Genomic DNA, 17,698 nt, shown 5'->3' on the forward strand with positions numbered 1-17,698 from the left:
AATTTGTATTTTTATGTAGCATGTTTGCTACACCTGTACTTGTGAATTGAATGGAATTGACAATTTCTATATGTTTCTCCTTTAGAAACCTTGAACTCTACGTGCAAAAGCCTCATGTTATAAGGTCATATCTATATAAGACATACCTGATGAATTTGAGTTTTTGATGATATATGCCATTTAGTAGTCCATGTTTGGTGTGATTTGTTGATTTGTTAATTTCTGATAACCTGAGGTAGCAACCATTTCTATAATTTCTGGATTTTTTTTTTCATTCACTTAGTCTTCATTAATGGAGAACATACTATGCAACATTCATTATGCTGGTAGAAATCCTGGATTTAAAATTCAAAAGTTAAATGAGCATGTGCCTCTGAGACTTCCCAGAAGAAATTCTATGTCATTTTCCACTGAACTATTTTAAGATGAGGACTTCGTGGCATTTTCCTTATGGTTCCCTTTATTTGAGCATTGTTTAAAAAATAAATCTTATGGTTTTCATGGCATCAGAGATAAGAGCCTGTTGCTTATGGTATGAAACTAATAGTACTAGTCAAGCAGTAGTGGCAAAGATATCCTTGGTCATTGAATATGAGAAGTCAGAATGTCACAAAAATTTTATCTGAATGAGGGATATTTATCTGACTGCGTGTAGTGTGAAATTTTTCCTAGATTCAGCCTATCAAGTGGACTCAGACATGAAGCAGACTCTTTATAGTTGAATCAAGTAAGCTGACACCTCCTCAACTCTCATCAGTATTAGTTTGAAAGCTTGAAGGAGCCAGGTTCTAGAAAAGGCCACCAGAGTTTGAATGACCCTGTCAGAGTCATTTAACCTCTCAGAATCAGTTGAGGAATTAAGGGATAAAGGAGACAAGCAATGAGGTTTTAATTAGGTAGTCTGTAGATCACTTTGAGCTCTTGGGAAAATATTTTACTTTAACCAGAAAGCATGCTTAGCTGACGTCAGAGGTCATGTTCCATGGGGAAAGACCTTTATATTACACGCACGCGCACACACACACACACACACACACTCGCCTTTACTCTGAAAGAAGATATTTGGTTTCTCTTGCACTTTAAGTTCAGATATACAAATTCTGTCTTGTTTAAATGAAATCTATCCGTTATACATATTCAGTTTACATTCAGAAAGTAAGAAAAGGTGAGGAGTATTTAAACAGTGGACCAGGAATTGAGAGAAAGTAGTTTAGGTTCCTTATTCAATCATTGACCGGTCATGAACAAATAACCTAAGTTGCATCATGCATAGAATTTTGTACAACTGATGGTGTAATAATAATTGCTGAAATAACAGGTATAAAATATGTAGCCTCAGGGTTGAGGATGCCTTTTAATTGCCTTTTCAGACAGATATTCACTCCTTCTTTTCTCTCAGCCCTTGATACTCCTTGGGAGTTGAAGGTGTACATTTCAAGACATACATTAAATACCTTATACCAGTGGAGTGCTCTTTGTTAAATTATAGTCAGCCTTGGTGGTGGGTGGCAGCCTCATGTGTGGCCTTCCTTACCCAAAAATGTTTCTCCCACAGGCCTTTCAATTATTCCAAACATTTTATCGTAAAGCTTTGTCTCAAGTAAAACATAAATTTTCAGGAAGAATGGAAAGAGATGCCTTATGATTTTATACCTTAGAGTGCACCAGGTTTTATGAGGTCCTTTGAATACAGGCTGTATGCATCTGGCATGAAGGTCTGGACTTCTGAGCAGGGAAGAGACGATGGTGGCATCAGAGTGCCATTTGGAAGTGGAGGAAAGGATTTCAAGACACGCATCTCCTTTTCTATATTTTTGCCTCAACCTTGTGTTTACTTGCAGAAACGGGGCCTCAAAATGGTTTGGAGCCTCCATTTGGATTCTTAGACCACAACAAGGGCCAGTCAAAGCAGTAAGGATTAGTTTGGCATTGAGCAACAGGAATTCAAAATAATGGCATAAACGAAAGAGAGATTTATAGCGTCAGAAACATAAAAGAAGTTCAGAGGTTGGCAGTCCAAGGTTGATATGGAGGTTACATAAAGCCATCCAAGATCAGGCTCCTAATCCACAATTCAGAGAAATCTGATTGTAACATTTGTCCTTCTAATTCGAGATAGTTCCTAGAGCTTCAGCCATTATGTCTGCATTCCTGAAATGGAGAAAGGAAAAAGGAAAGAAGGGTAGGCCCTCTGACCTTTACGGAGACTCAATGAAAGTCTCATATAATGCTTTCACCTACATCTTATTGGCCAGACTCATAACATGGTTCTACCATGCTGCAAGGAAATCTGGAAATTAGTCTTTCAGCTGGCCAGCTCATTTCTAATTAGTTACAAATTAGGGATTCTATTAATTTGAGAAAGTAAGGGACGATATTTGTAGCTAACTAGCCATGCCTGTCAGAGGAGCCAACATTTATTACATGATTATTATATATGTGCTAGTTATTGTGCTAAGCACATTACTTGCATTATCTCATACACCCTCACAGCATCATTGAGGTAGTTACTGCTATCTCATTTTACAGATAAGGAAACTAAGGCTCAGAGAGGCTTGTCCCAGGTTGCCCAGTAAGTGGTCAAGTGGGATCGCTAGTCCATGTCAGAGCTCATGCCCTTTCCTGTCATTTTATCTCTAGTGCCATAGTTTTGGGAAACCATTTTCTAACAAAGATCTGTAAATGTAATGCCTCCCTAACAACACAAGGCACTTAAGCAGTTTTTTATCTGCTCACTTGTATTTTTTAGAAACAACAGCATTAATGTTGCTGTAACAGAAACATAGGTGAAAAATTGGACATGTGCCTCCATGGCAACCTGTACTTCTTAGAAATGTTCATTTAAATGATCCGACAGATGGAACTCATTGGGCTAAAAAGTAAAAGGGTGAACCAAGATCCTCAGACTCCCTTTCTGAGTCTGATCCACTAATTAACTTCCCTTTGAGTTTAACATTTAACAGAGAACTAAAGTATGATTAAGAAAGCAGGAATGTACAGTGTGGTAAGAAACAAAAATGACTAGACTGGCATTCAGCAAACTTGTATTTGAATCCCAGCTTACTTAGCTAATCTGTGCACCTGTATTAGTATGGGTTCTCCGGAAGAACAGAACCAATGGGAGATGTGGGTGGGTGGGTGGATGGATGGATGGGTGGGTGGGTATTATGAGGAATTGATTCATGCAGTATAGAGACTGAGGAGTCCTAAGCTCTGCAGTTAACAAGCTGGAGATGTATATCCAGTTCTAGTCCAAAGGCCTAAGAACCAAATGTAAGTTCTTGCCTCAGTTCATATCCAAAACGGAAGACCATGTCTCACCTCCAACACAATCTGACACAGGACGCAAATTCTCTCTTATTCAGTCCTTTTGTTCTATTCAGGCCCTTGTTGGATTGGATGAGGCCCACCCACATTGTTAAAAAGACATTTTTTGAATGGCTGCTACTGCGCCAGGCACTTCTGGATGTACTGGGGATATAGCTGCAAATAAAAACAGACCATATACTTCCTCTCAAGGCATTTATATTCTAGTGAAGAGAAACAGACAGTAAACAAATAAACGAATAGTATGGCATAAGTGCTAAGGAAAAACAAAACCGAATTAATACAGATAAAGCATGCAGAACAGTGCCTGGCACATTGTAAATTCTTAATAAATGTTAGTAGTTAGTGTCATTCTTGTCATCATCAGTGGAGTGGGAATGGTAATAGCTTCTTGTCTGCCTCGCAGAGTAAATGTGGAGATCAAGGTGACATTAAGAGTAATTACAAGTGCTTTTTAAATATACACGATTTTTCCTTATAATGGGTATATATATTACTTTTATACAATAAGAAAAAGGAAAGTAACTTCTAAGAAAACCAGATCAGTGGTAAATGTGAACAGGGCTGTGATTGGGTTAGTGGGGAAGCGAAAAGGCAAAAACAGAAAAATGGTGACACAAAAGGTTAGAGGGAACATTTTAAACAAAATTGGCCTTCATCAGCCTGGTAAAGGGCTTATAAAACAGTGGTATAAAATGCGAAGCCTGTCCCATAATACCAAAAACTCAAAAGGTTATGGTGGATTTCAGTAGAAAAACAATTATATCTTATATTAATATTTCTTTATTTTGCCTAGGCTTTGCAGCATTAAACTCTGCATTTTCAAAAACAAGGAGCTTACCATCCTTAGCAAATTCTAATAGAGATTAACACAGACATCATGATAAATCCACATGAAATTGATTGCTAATTATGTGTAATTAATAATCACACTCTCAATACATCAGTGACACCTATGGCTAGCCAGAGTCAAGAGGTAATCTATCCTCAAGTTCCATTAAATTAAGAGGAAAGAACTGAGAAAATGAAGATTTATCCAATCCTTACCATGAGGCAAGCATATTATCCTCATTCATTTCTCACAGCAGCCCTATGAGGCAGGTATTCCTAATCCCAGTGTTACAATGGGAGCTGGGACTCAGAATAATTAGCTCAGGATCATACAGACAGTAATGCTCCAACATCTAAACCCAGTCCCTGAGGCCTATCATTTTCCCTCTGGTTAGCTGCTTTAGGGAAGGATGTACGGAGCAGGTGGAGGGCGGAAGGGTAGAACCAGATCCAATAGATGAAACTCATAGGTGGAACTCTCACACTGCATGCTCTGACTGATACTTATAAAAACTTGATTGAGCTTTCCAGACTGTTGATATCAGTCACAAAATGGGCAAACCCGAATGGCTTTGCACATTCAGCTTTCATAGTAGAATATGTTCCTTTGGGGTGCCTCTTTAAAACATAACCCTTCATTTAGCTTTATTGTTATATGTGTCAACACCACCTGCTTAGCTGTGTGTTTATACACAATGATCACTGCTAAGATTCCTTTACTGGATATTCCATTCTCCTTTGTTTTGTTTTGTTTTGTTTTTTGTTTTTCCTTCTGAGTTCTGGCTCCGCAAATTTCAATATGTAGAGAATGGAAGCTGTCCTAATGCAAAGCCAGAGGCTGCTGAGCATCTCGTATAGGAGTTATTTGAATGCACTCAGATTTTCTCTCTGGCCTTTATATAGCTTCGAACACGTATCTCTTTAAAATGTTAAAATAAAAAGCTAATTATTTTTTAGAGGGGATGGAAGATACTGTTTATTATTTTAGGCCCTTCCTTGAAAACTCCGTCTCACAGGATTGCTTTGTGAGCCTCCCAAGAGCCAGGAGCTAATGCATTCTTCTATAACGCAGAAACATGCCTAAGGCAAGGTTGAAAAGTCATTCTGAAAGAACCCAAGATATTTGCCACCTCATATCAGAAGATTTTTCTCTGAGCCTCAAAGAGGTTTTTTATTTTCATTTTTTGGTTAAGTATTTATTTTAGCTCAAGGGCATTTTAAGTATTTGAAATATATATTCTGTAGTGAAAATGAAAATTTGTTCCTTTGAGATGGACTACAAAGAGGTCTGGGTCTTAGAACAAAACACTGAACAAAGAGAAATAAGGAGTAAAGGATATGTAAAAAGCTCCCAAATTGAAAACCTCTTTGGAATATCACATTCTCTGTGATGCCACCTGGAATACTTCTTTAAAAAGCAGTCTATTTAGAGATCTTGGGCTGATGAAGTGTTTCCGTATATCCTTCCTCTAGCTTTATTGCTAGACACTTAGATGGAAAGAAAGAGAGGTGTTGGGATCATATGACTCCTGGCCAACTTCTGAATTCTCATCTTGGTGTTGACACAGACTGACTGGAGACTGGGTTAGCTAATTTAACTGGCTTTATTTTCCTGCCAAAATGATTGAGATTAATAAAATTTACTTTGCAAGGATCTGTGAGGACAAGTGTTTGATAAGAACATTATATGTTCCTTTAGGACACCCTGCTAATAATTAATGAAGCCAAGCGCTCCCTAGTTCCTGCTTCGAATTTTCATTTTCTCTGTGAGATTTGAGATTTAGTTATGATTGGTACTTATGAACTACAGATAAAACTATCATTTAAAAGAAGTAAGCAATATTAATCGAAAAAAATTATTTGGCCTAGAAATTAAAAAAAGGTGTTAGAAAGTACAGCTTAGTAAAAACAAAATGTTTTCTAAGGAATGTTTCATATCCAGAATCCATCTTAAAGAATATATTATGCAAACTATTACATTCTGAAATACAGTATTAAGACTTTTAAATTATTGGAATGCATTAATAACAGACGTCTTAAACAGAATTTGTTAAATTGAGTAATTAAAGTACTTAGCTTTGTTTACCATTATTCATCAATCCCAAATATATATAGAATGAATATGTATGTATGTATGTATGTATGTATGTATGTATGTATATATGTATGTATGTATAACAGCTGACTTTTGTCAGGTGCCATTCTAAGCACTTTATGTAATTAGCTCTTTAAATTCTCCCAGCAGCCCCATGTGGTAAGTGAGGCACAGAGAGGTTGAGCACCTTGCCCAAGGCCACACAGCTAGGAAGTCTCAGACCAGGCATTATCAATGAGCTTAGCCCACACACTGTACTTCCTTTTTATTGGTGATTATAACATAAGGCAGACCATTATGTACCAACAGAGACGTTCAGGCAGAAGAGGGCTTTGGAGATCCAAAGAGAAGTCTACATTGAGGATTGAGAAGAATTAAAAGAGGAAATGTACAGGATATCAGAAATAGGAGAGACCGAGAGGGAATGGAGAAGGCTTTCGAGGGAAAAGGAGTAATGTGAACCAAGGCATGCAATTAGGAGGAACACAAGGCATATTCATAGAGTTTCTCTCTGGAGCCATCTCTAGAGAGAAAGAGAAAATCAGGAGTTGAAAGATTTCAGGAGAGTACCAAAAGGAATATTCTATTCCAAAGCAGTTTGAAAACTCAAAGTTTTCTTGCACAGCTTAGCAAAGGCCTCTCTTCTCGCTTTTTCTCTTTTTCTTCTTCTTCTTTCTTCTTTTTCCTCCTTCCTCCTCCAGTATCAGATATAAGGCATAGGATATATGTCTCAAATTCCAAACTATTTTTCATTGAAAGAAAAGGATTCCACATCAGTCTTTCCATTTTAGTTGATGCTGCCATTTTAAGGGTTATAGAGCTTTTCACATATTAAGATTTCAAGTGTCTTGTGTCCTAAGATTAAATATTTCACAAACTAAACTTTATAACTCAAATGTCTAATACACATGTAATGTTGAAGACATGTGAAACATTTCCCTGAAAATAATTAAATATTTAAAATTGCAGGTGACTTTGAAACTCTAGTAAATTTGTTGGCCTTTCATTATACATGCACTTTTCCCTCAGCATTGCCAACTACTTGAAACTCTGCCAATTCTCCTGCCACTGTGTTCAATGTGGCCTGGTTAATGTATATTCCATGTGCCAACTCTTGGGGGTTTTTTTTTTCAGTAGATTAAACTTGTATTTCAGTGCCTCTGAAGACTTCTATGAAAACCCTTTTTGAAATGAGGACTTTCTGCATGACCTTCTTTCTCATTTTCTCTGTTGACTTGTTGGGCAAGGATTAAGTCTCTCTGCAGCTTCATTTCTTTGATCCATAAAACAAAGACCATTTCTCTGCTCTCAGCCTCTCAGGTGTATGAGAATAAGCAAGTGAGCGCTGGCAGGGCTAAGCTTATTGTGGGCTTAAAAGTTATGATAGAAGGGTAGGATATTTTATTCATTGTAATAGCGTTCATGAAGCATTCACTGGGTGCCAGTTAGCATTGACATGTATTAATTCATTTTATCGCCACAACAGTTTTATAGCTATTCTCATTCTCAATTAGAGGTGAGAAAACTATGAGACATGCTAAAAGAGAAAACAAAGATTTGAACCCAGGCAGTCAGATTCCTGATTTTAACCATTAGAGCTGTTCAGAAATGGAATGGGCTACCTTTTAAGACAGTTCTCTCCTTTGGAATGTGGCCGCCTGCAAGTATGTGGAGAGGTGTGTTGATATGTAAGGTTCTAGCATTTATGTTATTCAGTTATTTAGCATTTGTCCCAAATCTCAGAATTTGTTTTCTGTTGCTTTGTCCATTAAATGGAAAGCACTAAAAGCATTGTTGCTTCCACTCTAAACTTGTTATAGGGTCATCTCTCTTGCATCCGAGTAATACATACTGAATAGCTGGGAGGAGCCTTTCAACAAATATATAGGTCCTGGAAATGCATTGATAATAGACACAGCCCTGTCATCAATGAGCTACACTAGGGAGATATTTCTATGTTTGGTGTGGGGTGCTAGACTGGAGGTCTCCACAGAGCCACTCGGGACAGGGGGCTCCCTGAAGGAGCTGACAGCTGAAGTTAATGATAAAGGAAGGGTGGGAAGGGCGTTCCAGAAAGAGAGTGTGTGAGGAAAAGCACAGATGCGTGGAAAGCACATTGCCTGTGCAGGGAACTCCATGCACTTTGATATTGCCGGAGTATTAGCAAATCGATGTGAAAATGGGATATTAAGCTGGACTTTGTGAAAAGCCTCTGCCCTGACCACTCTCTCTTGACACCACTACTAACGAAGTATGAGAAACAAGAAAGGAAAATATCTTTTGCAAAATTAGAATTTCCCAGATAAAATGACATTTATTCCATGTTAGAAATCTCTGATAATTGTGAAGTGGGCAGATATTATACCAGATTGTTAATTACTCTCATGAAAAATTACCCTTATAAACTAATGAACTAGTATGAATCAGTAAAGAATAAAATATAATTGGATTTCTAGTAATAGAATGTAATGGAATAAAATAGGACAAGATCTATTTGCGATACATAGTAGGGAGCTCAAGAAATTTTTCTGAATGTGAATGTTTGTCAAGAGTTCATTAGAGAGGTAAAACCATTAACATCGGTCTATGATTCAAAGATTCAATCAGAAACTGCCTCTAGTAACCACTGGAAATTGAGCTAGCAACGATTAAGGTTAACAAATACAGGTTACTCTGGTTACAAATAGAAACATTTTCGTTTTAGTAAGACAAAATGGTTTGTCCTCTTTAGGATAAATTAGTCATTTTTCATTAAATAATTTTATTAAACTAACACAATCTTGTGAAACTAATTGCAATTTATATTGCTATTTACAAATTTTTGTTCAGTTTGTCATTTTGAAAATGATGACTAATGCCTGGTTTTAACTTAAATCTAACAGTCAAAAATAAAAACTTGTAGCAAATCCATAAGTGTGTCAACCCTGTATTTCCTGTTTTTTTTCTACTTAATGAGCACTTAACAATTGATCAGTGATCAGTTTGGGAGCTAATTAAAGTCACTAGAGTGATAGATATGCCGGTTTAAGGTTCATCAATATAACAGTGTGTTAGGCATATTATCCAGGCACTGTTCTTTTCTAGATGTTTTCTGTGCATCAAAGCAGATGAATTATGGCCTCAGAGCCCATGGAGAATTCTAGGATGAATTTTATATCCCCAGCATAGCATGGTGTACTACTTGCTGCCTCAAGTGAACAGAAGAGAGGGTTAATTAGTATAATTTGTTGTTACACTGGTTTTCCTTTTGGTTAAAATTTATCTGCCATTTACTCTGACACTGGGGAAAAAAATTAACCCTTTTAGCCCCTGAGAAGTATATTATATGTATACTTTTTCCCCAAATAATAAATTCTTAGGGTATTTAGTTATTGCTAGATTAATATCTGAAATCATGGACTCAGAAGTTCAGAGGTAGGAAAGGCCTGAGAAATCACATGGTCCACCCACCTTTTTCTCAGGGCCAGCAGAGTTGAATGAAGCCTTGTTGAAAGGTCATACAGTCGGGTCATTGGCAGTTTGAGGGCTCACACCCTTAGATATCTAGGGCAGGAATGCTCCTTCCACTAACACTGGCTCTTGAGGATGGAGAAGAAAACAGTAAATCTCTCTCTCATACACATACACACAGAGAACAAAAACAAGAATGATACTGTGGATTCTATTTTCAGATAGTAAGCTAAATGCCATCTTACCTTATTTCCTCGAAGCTTCATCAAATATTCTTTAGGAGGAATGTATTAAAATTCTTTTGGAAAGAAGTCTTCCGCTTACATGATCACTTTCTCCTATGATCAGGCATCTAGTTTTTATTTTTCCCTTCATTCCACACTTTTTAAGGTGTTTGAGGTGTGTGGTTGGATTTTATTGTCACCCTCATTTTGGTCCTGTAGGGAGGAAGACCTCATGATTTTATGTTACCACTAATAGGTGAGGTTCATGCTGAGAGTCAAATGCTGAGAGTCAAAAAGACTGAGGTTACAAAGCTATTTTGCAGCCAACTAGGACCAAAATTCAGGTTTATTGGATTTCATAGACCTGAGTTCTTTTCATTCTATTAAAATGCTGCTTTGTACAATTAATCCTGAAACAAAATCTTTAACACTACACTAAACAGAATATAACTGTTTTTGTGATTTTTATTAGCCATATTTCCTCCTTTTACATATGTATTCTCTGTTTTTCCCTTTGTTTTCTTTATTCTCTGCATCTCTGTTGCCCTGTCATTTGGTTGGTTGGCAGTTCCTAGCCAGCAGGGTCCAGAATCCCAGACAATGCCTTTTGTTCAAGGCAATCGTTTGGATTATAAATAATTTGATGATAAATTCAGACTGTTATACTGATTTCATTTCAGTGAAGTCACAATATTCCTCAAGTGTCCTTTGATAAACTAGCGTGAAAGACAGTATATCGTGCTATTTATTTGTTCATCTTGATCTATTTGCTCATTCTAAAGAGCTTCGCTAAAATTCTTAACATACACATACATGGGAATATTGCTAATTTCCTTTTACCTCTGTTACATGATGATCTTCCAATCATGGAGACATCATTTCCCATTGTTAAAATGAATCATTTTATGGCACTTTTTCCAAATATTAGCAGCCAACATTTACTATGCACTTATTATATATCAAGCTCTTTTTTCTTTGTTCTTTATGTACGTTGACACATTTAATCGTTCCACTATGCAGTGGGTAATAATGTTTGCTGATGTTACAGTGAGGAAATTGAGGCAAAGGAAGGTCAAGTTATTGCAGAAGATCGCACAGCGAGTAAGTACAGAGGCGAGATTTGAATCCGAGCAATCTGTTCTGTGAGTCTCACTACCAGAATGCTACCTCTCAAAGTGAATTTTCCTGTAAATGTTACTTTGCAAATAATTGTTTTGTAAATTCTGTTTTCATTGACTTATGGAGAGCCATATGCGCCTAAGGAGAGGAGGTGGGTTATGAAAGTTCACCATCGTGACCGTCCTGCTCAGTCTCAGGCAGGGGTCAGCAACTTCTCCAGTTCTGATGCCGCAAAAGAGAATAAAAGAGATATATGTCACTAACTGGCCTGCAGTGGGAGGAAGGGGATGGGGGTGGGGACTGAGAGATCCATTGTGGGTTTTGGCAGAGTAACACTAATGTTGAGGGTTAGATCCTCTTGTCTTTACATTCTTTATATAAACACAACCCCCTCCTCGCAGAGGCTCTGAGACTTCAGTAAAAGCTGATTAAAAAGAAGCTGAGGAATCCTCCTCCACCTGTGTCCTAGTCAGCCTACTGTGAAGTGAATGACTGCCCCTTCCCACCTCCTGTTTGTCTTCCAGTTAGAGTAGGCTTGCCTCTGTGTCTTCTCATGGGGTAGAGATCTCATCTCGAACACAGCGCCTGGCTTATGGATACTCAGTAGCTGTTGGGTGTATGAATAAATGCAGATCAATATACATTGCTCCCTGAAACCTAGGCTAATGTCCACTTAATTTTACAGTAACTGTCAGCATACATCGAAAGGGTGCTAATTATGCAATGTGCATTTCAGATAAGTTAGATGGGCCTTTTCAAAATAGGAATTCAGGTTTTGTGTTTTACGAACATATAGGTATCTCTGCAGTCAACTCCTAGGCATTCCTCACTGGTAAAAGTTAGTTTTTAAGAGGTTTTTGCTAGCCCAGGTTGCAATATGAAATAGTGGAAAAGGCCTCCATTTGGTCTACCTTTGTTGTACCTTAGTTCTCCCAGCTGCTTTGCCTTTGGGAGACAGTGGCCTCTGCCTCTTTGCCTAGAGCCTGAATATGAAGCCAGCTAGCCTAGCCCCAGAGCCCGAATGCTTACTTCTATATTATACCTTAGACACTGTCAAGAATGCCAGCTGCCCACCCTGCGATGTGCTTCCATGCATTCTATCATCTAACCTTAGTTTTACCTCAGAGGAACTGGGGCTCAAGGAAATTAAGAAACTTGCCCAGCTGTTAAGTAGTAGCTCCAGAACTCAAATTCAGGCTGGCTATATTCCTCACCAAGGCTGGCTCAGTATAGTAAAGAGCAAGAAGGCTTGAGATTGCAGGTGTGAAGATCCCAGCATGTAGTGTTATGACTGCTCCCTTAAAGGTAGTTGCTACCCCTGTCTCAAATAAGCCCCCAGAGACACGACTTAGCAGAGCAGCAGCTGTAACCTAGAGAGGAGGCACTGAAGCTATGTGGGCCCCTGGACGAGCCAGACTCCTGTTATATTCCCATTGTATATTAGGCAACAGTAAGGACCTGAAGGCACCTAAGATACTCTTGGTGCCCTAGCTGAATTTACATGACAATCCATGATACAGGCACTTAGAAAGCATTATATAATTCTCGCTTAGCTCGCGCACACGTGCTCGCACGCTCTCTCTCTCTCTCTCTCTCTCTACATATATATACACGCATACATGCATATATAGTAAGTACTTAGTAGTTTTAAGTTATACACACATACACAGGGACACACATTGGGTGCCCACGACAACCTTGTAAGGTAAGCAGAAGTGTTAAATAACTTCTCCACATCTGGTAACTAACTAGTAGATCCATTCCTGGAACCATGTCTTCTTAAATTATGAACCAGAAGTCAAAAAAGTATAATTTACAGCTTTAGTCCACTGATCTCCAATATTTGGATAGTTTTCAGATACATAATGACACTGAATATTGAAATTTACTATAGATATTTTAATTATTTTGATTGAAAGTACAAGAGTAGTGTCATATACATTATATGGGTCTGTCAGTAAGAAAAAAATTATTAACAGCATCTGTGCAAAAGTTTTTTTATGGTATTTTGCAGTATCACAAAGAAGTGCATGATGTGGTCACCACCTTGACTATATTCTTCCTACAGTTAAGGAATATGGAGCAGAAAGATAAATTGAGTGTGTTCAGTGGAGAATTATGCATGAGGTTTCATTAGAGAAGAATTCAAATAGGAAAATATGCTATTGAAGTACATTTAAATGGATATATGCCTATCTTGTCATTTGGTATGCAAAAGATGGTGTTTGCATTAAGCTGATGGGGAAGGTGTTGTTTTCTTTGCAGTATGTATTCAAAATATACCTTTAAAAAATAAAAGCTTTCTTTTCTCTGAAAAAACAGAGAACTGTCTGTTATTTTATTTTAAATACAAAACACATTTAACTTCTGTCAACAGCTTACCTTTTAAATAATGCAGTTTGTTCTTGCATTCGTTATCTGCAATTAGAGTTCTCAAAAAAGCTTTTAGTGTTTTTCTCCCCAACTTTTAAAACTAATTCATTGTAACTGTTAACATTTTAGAAAATAGTGGAAACCCTAAGTCATATTGGAAAACTGAACAAAGAAATTTTCTTTCTGGATATTGCCATTGAATTAGTTAAAGAATCCTCAGCTGTTGTGCTGAACTGCATAATGATTAGATATTTACACCGTTTTCTTGCTGGCGTTAAGTCAGACTCAAATGTTTTCTTTTTAACACAGGCTAGTTAATAAGAAATGCCATGCTGGCAGCCAGCTTGATGATATCTTTAGTTCGTAAGCCTTAGTTTGTGCAAATTACCTGTTTACACCAGTCTTCAGCATCTAAGTAAAACAAGAGTCAAGAGATCAGTTCTTTTCTTTGTGATGTATTTTTTAAAAAGATTTCTCAGGTACCTATGGCTGTCTGGGATGCCTTTTCATCCAGCTGTGATGGGAGTCGTCACATGTTCTCATTTCTTATTTCCTGTCTATGAGCAAGATGAATACAGATAGCTGAGCAAGCGTGCGTGTGTGCGCGCGCGTGTGTGCGTGTGTGTGATGAGAGAGAGGGGTTGGTTTTCTTCACCCTCTTATTTAAAAATGTAACTGGAACCAGGAACCAAATGGTATGTGGGTTTGCGTGGGGCAGGGAATATAAACAGCCGAGCCTAGAAATGCAAGGTGTGTAGTAGATTCATTGACCTCGTTGTTTGCCCAGCTGCAGAGTGACTCCCTTTTCATTCCCCAGCTGCCCAGCTGCTTCCTAATGCTATTTTATTTTTCTTTTAAGCTGGAGTAGCCACCCAAGCTTCCCCTCCTCCACAGGTTTGATAATTACTAAAAACAGACAACTTTGCAGTTGCAGCTCAGAAAAAGCTGCCACAAATTTGTAGTTTAGCCCTTACTTTGTTCTTGTTCATCAGTGCCTTTCACATAATTTACTAGCTTACATTTTTAAGGAAAGACATCATCAGATTTTATGAAAATAAGTAAAGGCTCTTCATTAAACCCATATTTTACTCTTCAAAATAGTCAAATTGAGACAGTGTATTCAGTTGAACCATGAGAAAGTGCTGATTTTCTCTCTTTATATAACCTACAAAAATAGCAATTTTGTATGGTTCAACCGAAGTAAATATATTTATTCCAGTGGTGCTTCGAGTACCCAAACTATTTTATAACTCATATTTTGAAGTGAGAAAAATAAAGTTCCTTACTTCAAAATATTAAATTAATCCCAACTTCTTAACAACTATACCTTAGTTATAAAATTGCCTCAATAACTTATAGTTATTTACAAATGAAATAAAACCCATCTTCTGCAGATGAGAATTTGACATAATTTATGAGAAAGCGCCATGACTGATTACTTGGGTGCTTAATTCCGATGTGTTCCTAGGTCCAATGGCATTGGAATCATCATACCTTACACATGTTGCTTTTTTTATGAAGTATAATTGTGCTCAAAATGAACAGGTTTCAAAATTGGCTCAGATGTCCGACTCTGCATATGAAAACACTGAAATTATATTGGAAAACTCTGATTTTTAGGTAAAATCTCTGAAAATCTGTGACTGTTATACTTCTGTATCTAAGAATACAGAGATTATATACAGATATAACAGATTTTATTATAAGAATAAATAATCCATTTTTTATTTTGAGAAATATTAAGCATCTACATTATCTAAAGTGCTTTGAGAAATAACTATATAGATAAGGTTTTTTTTCAGGTTAGCCTAGTTTTAAATTGGCCGTATGTTTCAAATGCCTCAAAAATGTGCATATTCTCTGACTGCAGTTCTACTTCTGGAAATGTATCCTAGGAAATAATGACAGAATTTTGTGAACAAACATTTCTGTAACAATAATATAACCAAAAAATTTTAATGATTAAGAATTTATTACATAAGCTTACAATATACATGGAAAGGGTACATTGCAAACAAAACTTTATGTTCTATGTATTCCTAAATTTATTAAAATGTTTGTTATGTTTATCATTTCTAAAAGAAATAAAATAGGATATACATCAAGGATTTTTAGCACAGCTTTATTTTATAAAGCAAAACATAGAAATACCCTAAAATGTTCAACAATAGGAAAATTAGATAAGTATGGCACAGTCATATAGTGAAATACTATACAGTCCTTAAGATTATGCTTTAGAAGAATATTTAGTGACATAAGAAAATATTCTGATGTATTAAATGAAAAAATGACAGTACCTTAAAAAAGGTAAATACAGTATGATCCCAGTTTTTTTAAAAAAGAAATGATATGTATCATTTTAAAATGAAGTAGGTGTACATTTTCATAGGGAAAATGTACATCCTAACAGTGGTTATCTCTGCTTGCTTTTTATTTTTTTGTGTGTGTTATATGTTTTCTACATTGAACATAAAGTATTTTGTGATCAGAAAGACATTTTTTATTAAAATTATGTTTGAACCTCATTATATATGTTTTGTATTTTGACAAGCATGTTTTAAGCAATAAAATTTAGTAAGGGCTGTACTTATTTAGAGTTTTTTATAAATCCAAGGTTGGGCTAAAATTTATCCATGAATAATGGTTTATTCTGCAGATTAATAATGCAGAAGAAATTTTAGAGAAACACTTTTAAGCTTAAACACTTTTAAGGGAACTGTTCAAGTACAGTGAAAGTATACATAAGACTCTGTAAATCATTTTTTCATCAAGGCCTATCCCCTGAGTGCCTCTTCCTGGCAGGTGCATTTGCATTTTTCTGTTTGCTTTAGGTAGAAGCAATAATCCATAATTCATCTATTTTACTAACAATCTGAAAGTTGGAAGATGATATTTTTAACATATATGTCATTTAATCATTTCCATTCGCTCTCTAAGTTACAGATAGACAACTTTTAACAATTTGGGTCACATTTTCACAGGTGATGAAAACGTACCATATGTATCATGCAGAGAGCATCAGTGCAGAAAGTAAGCTGAAAGAGGCTGAGAAACAAGAAGAAAAGCAAATTGGAAGATCTGGTGATCCAGTCTTTCATATTAGACTAGAAGAGAGACATCAGCGGCGAAGCTCTGTAAAGAAAATTGAAAAAATGAAAGAAAAGGTAAGTAAAAATAGATTGCAGAGCCTTTCTGTCCTCACTTGAGGTAGTATATAATCCTCATTTGAGGTGACAAGCCTAAGAACACTGATGCAATAGCTGATAGACACAGATTGTAAATTATTGTGAAACGACATGAATTTCCTCCCATGGGATTGCAAAATGTTTAAGAAACATAAAAATCATATAATAACAGCTGGACATCATTTAGTAGTGAATGCCAAGTATTCAATACACAATGTAGAGAACTTGAATATTAACAAAGAGATTTCATTGCAAATGGGCCTGAAGCCCAAATACATTGTTATTCCCCATAGCAGGGTAATTTTAGTTTGTTATTTAAATCAGATTTGAAATATACTTTCCTCAAAGGATTTCAGAGGTCATTTATAGATGTAGAATAAATTATTTAGATTAATAAAAATGCATGTATGTTTCTCTGTCTTGTTAAAAATGACTTTGTTGTTTTTCCCAATGCCTGGATCTTCTCCTTCACCAGAGACAAGCAAAGTATTCGGAAAATAAACTAAAATCGATAAAGGCACGAAATGAATATCTCCTAACCCTTGAAGCAACCAATGCCTCAGTTTTCAAGTATTATATTCATGATCTTTCAGACTTAATTGATGTAAGTACTTGAAGTTTTTGTATTTTCCATATTAAGATGGAATTAGCAATAACTATATGCCACTATTTCTAAAACACCATCATTTATTAAAATAAATATCATTTCATGTAATACTCAGGAAGAAAAAAATGCTGCACATTAAACTATACATGATACTAAGACACTATCAATTGTAAGATGCATGTGAAAAAATTGTATTCTAAAACCAATGAAAAAAAGAAACTATTATGTTCTGTGAAGCTGTGAGTGCCTGGTAAACTCTGCTAGGAAGGGGACCCAGTGCTTCTCAGATTATGCAGTAGCACGGCCCTAACTGCATTCATTAATTCAAAACACATTTATTGGGCTCCTACTATTGTGAGATGGCTGAAGCTATAGACAGTTCTTTTTTTTTAAATTAAGTTTATTGAGGTAACATAACATTGGTTAATACAATTATATAATTTTCAGGTATACATTATAATTTGACATCTGTATATTCTGTTCTGTG

General features: G+C 36.4%; 1 protein-coding gene across 2 annotated transcripts in view; it reads left to right on the forward strand.

Moving 5' to 3' along the window:
• Nucleotides 1-17,698, forward strand: part of SRGAP1 (SLIT-ROBO Rho GTPase activating protein 1) — a 240,490-nt gene that overhangs the window by 138,601 nt on the left and 84,191 nt on the right. For both annotated transcript variants that reach the window (XM_023520517.1, XM_023520519.1), the window contains exons 5-6: nt 16,401-16,583; nt 17,080-17,208. In XM_023520517.1, the coding sequence (XP_023376285.1) occupies nt 16,401-16,583; nt 17,080-17,208 (312 nt within the window). The remainder of the gene's footprint in view (nt 1-16,400; nt 16,584-17,079; nt 17,209-17,698) is intronic.

The sequence above is a fragment of the Pteropus vampyrus genome, unplaced genomic scaffold (assembly GCF_000151845.1).
Source record: "Pteropus vampyrus isolate Shadow unplaced genomic scaffold, Pvam_2.0 Scaffold9, whole genome shotgun sequence".
NCBI classification, from domain to species: Eukaryota; Metazoa; Chordata; class Mammalia; order Chiroptera; family Pteropodidae; genus Pteropus; species Pteropus vampyrus.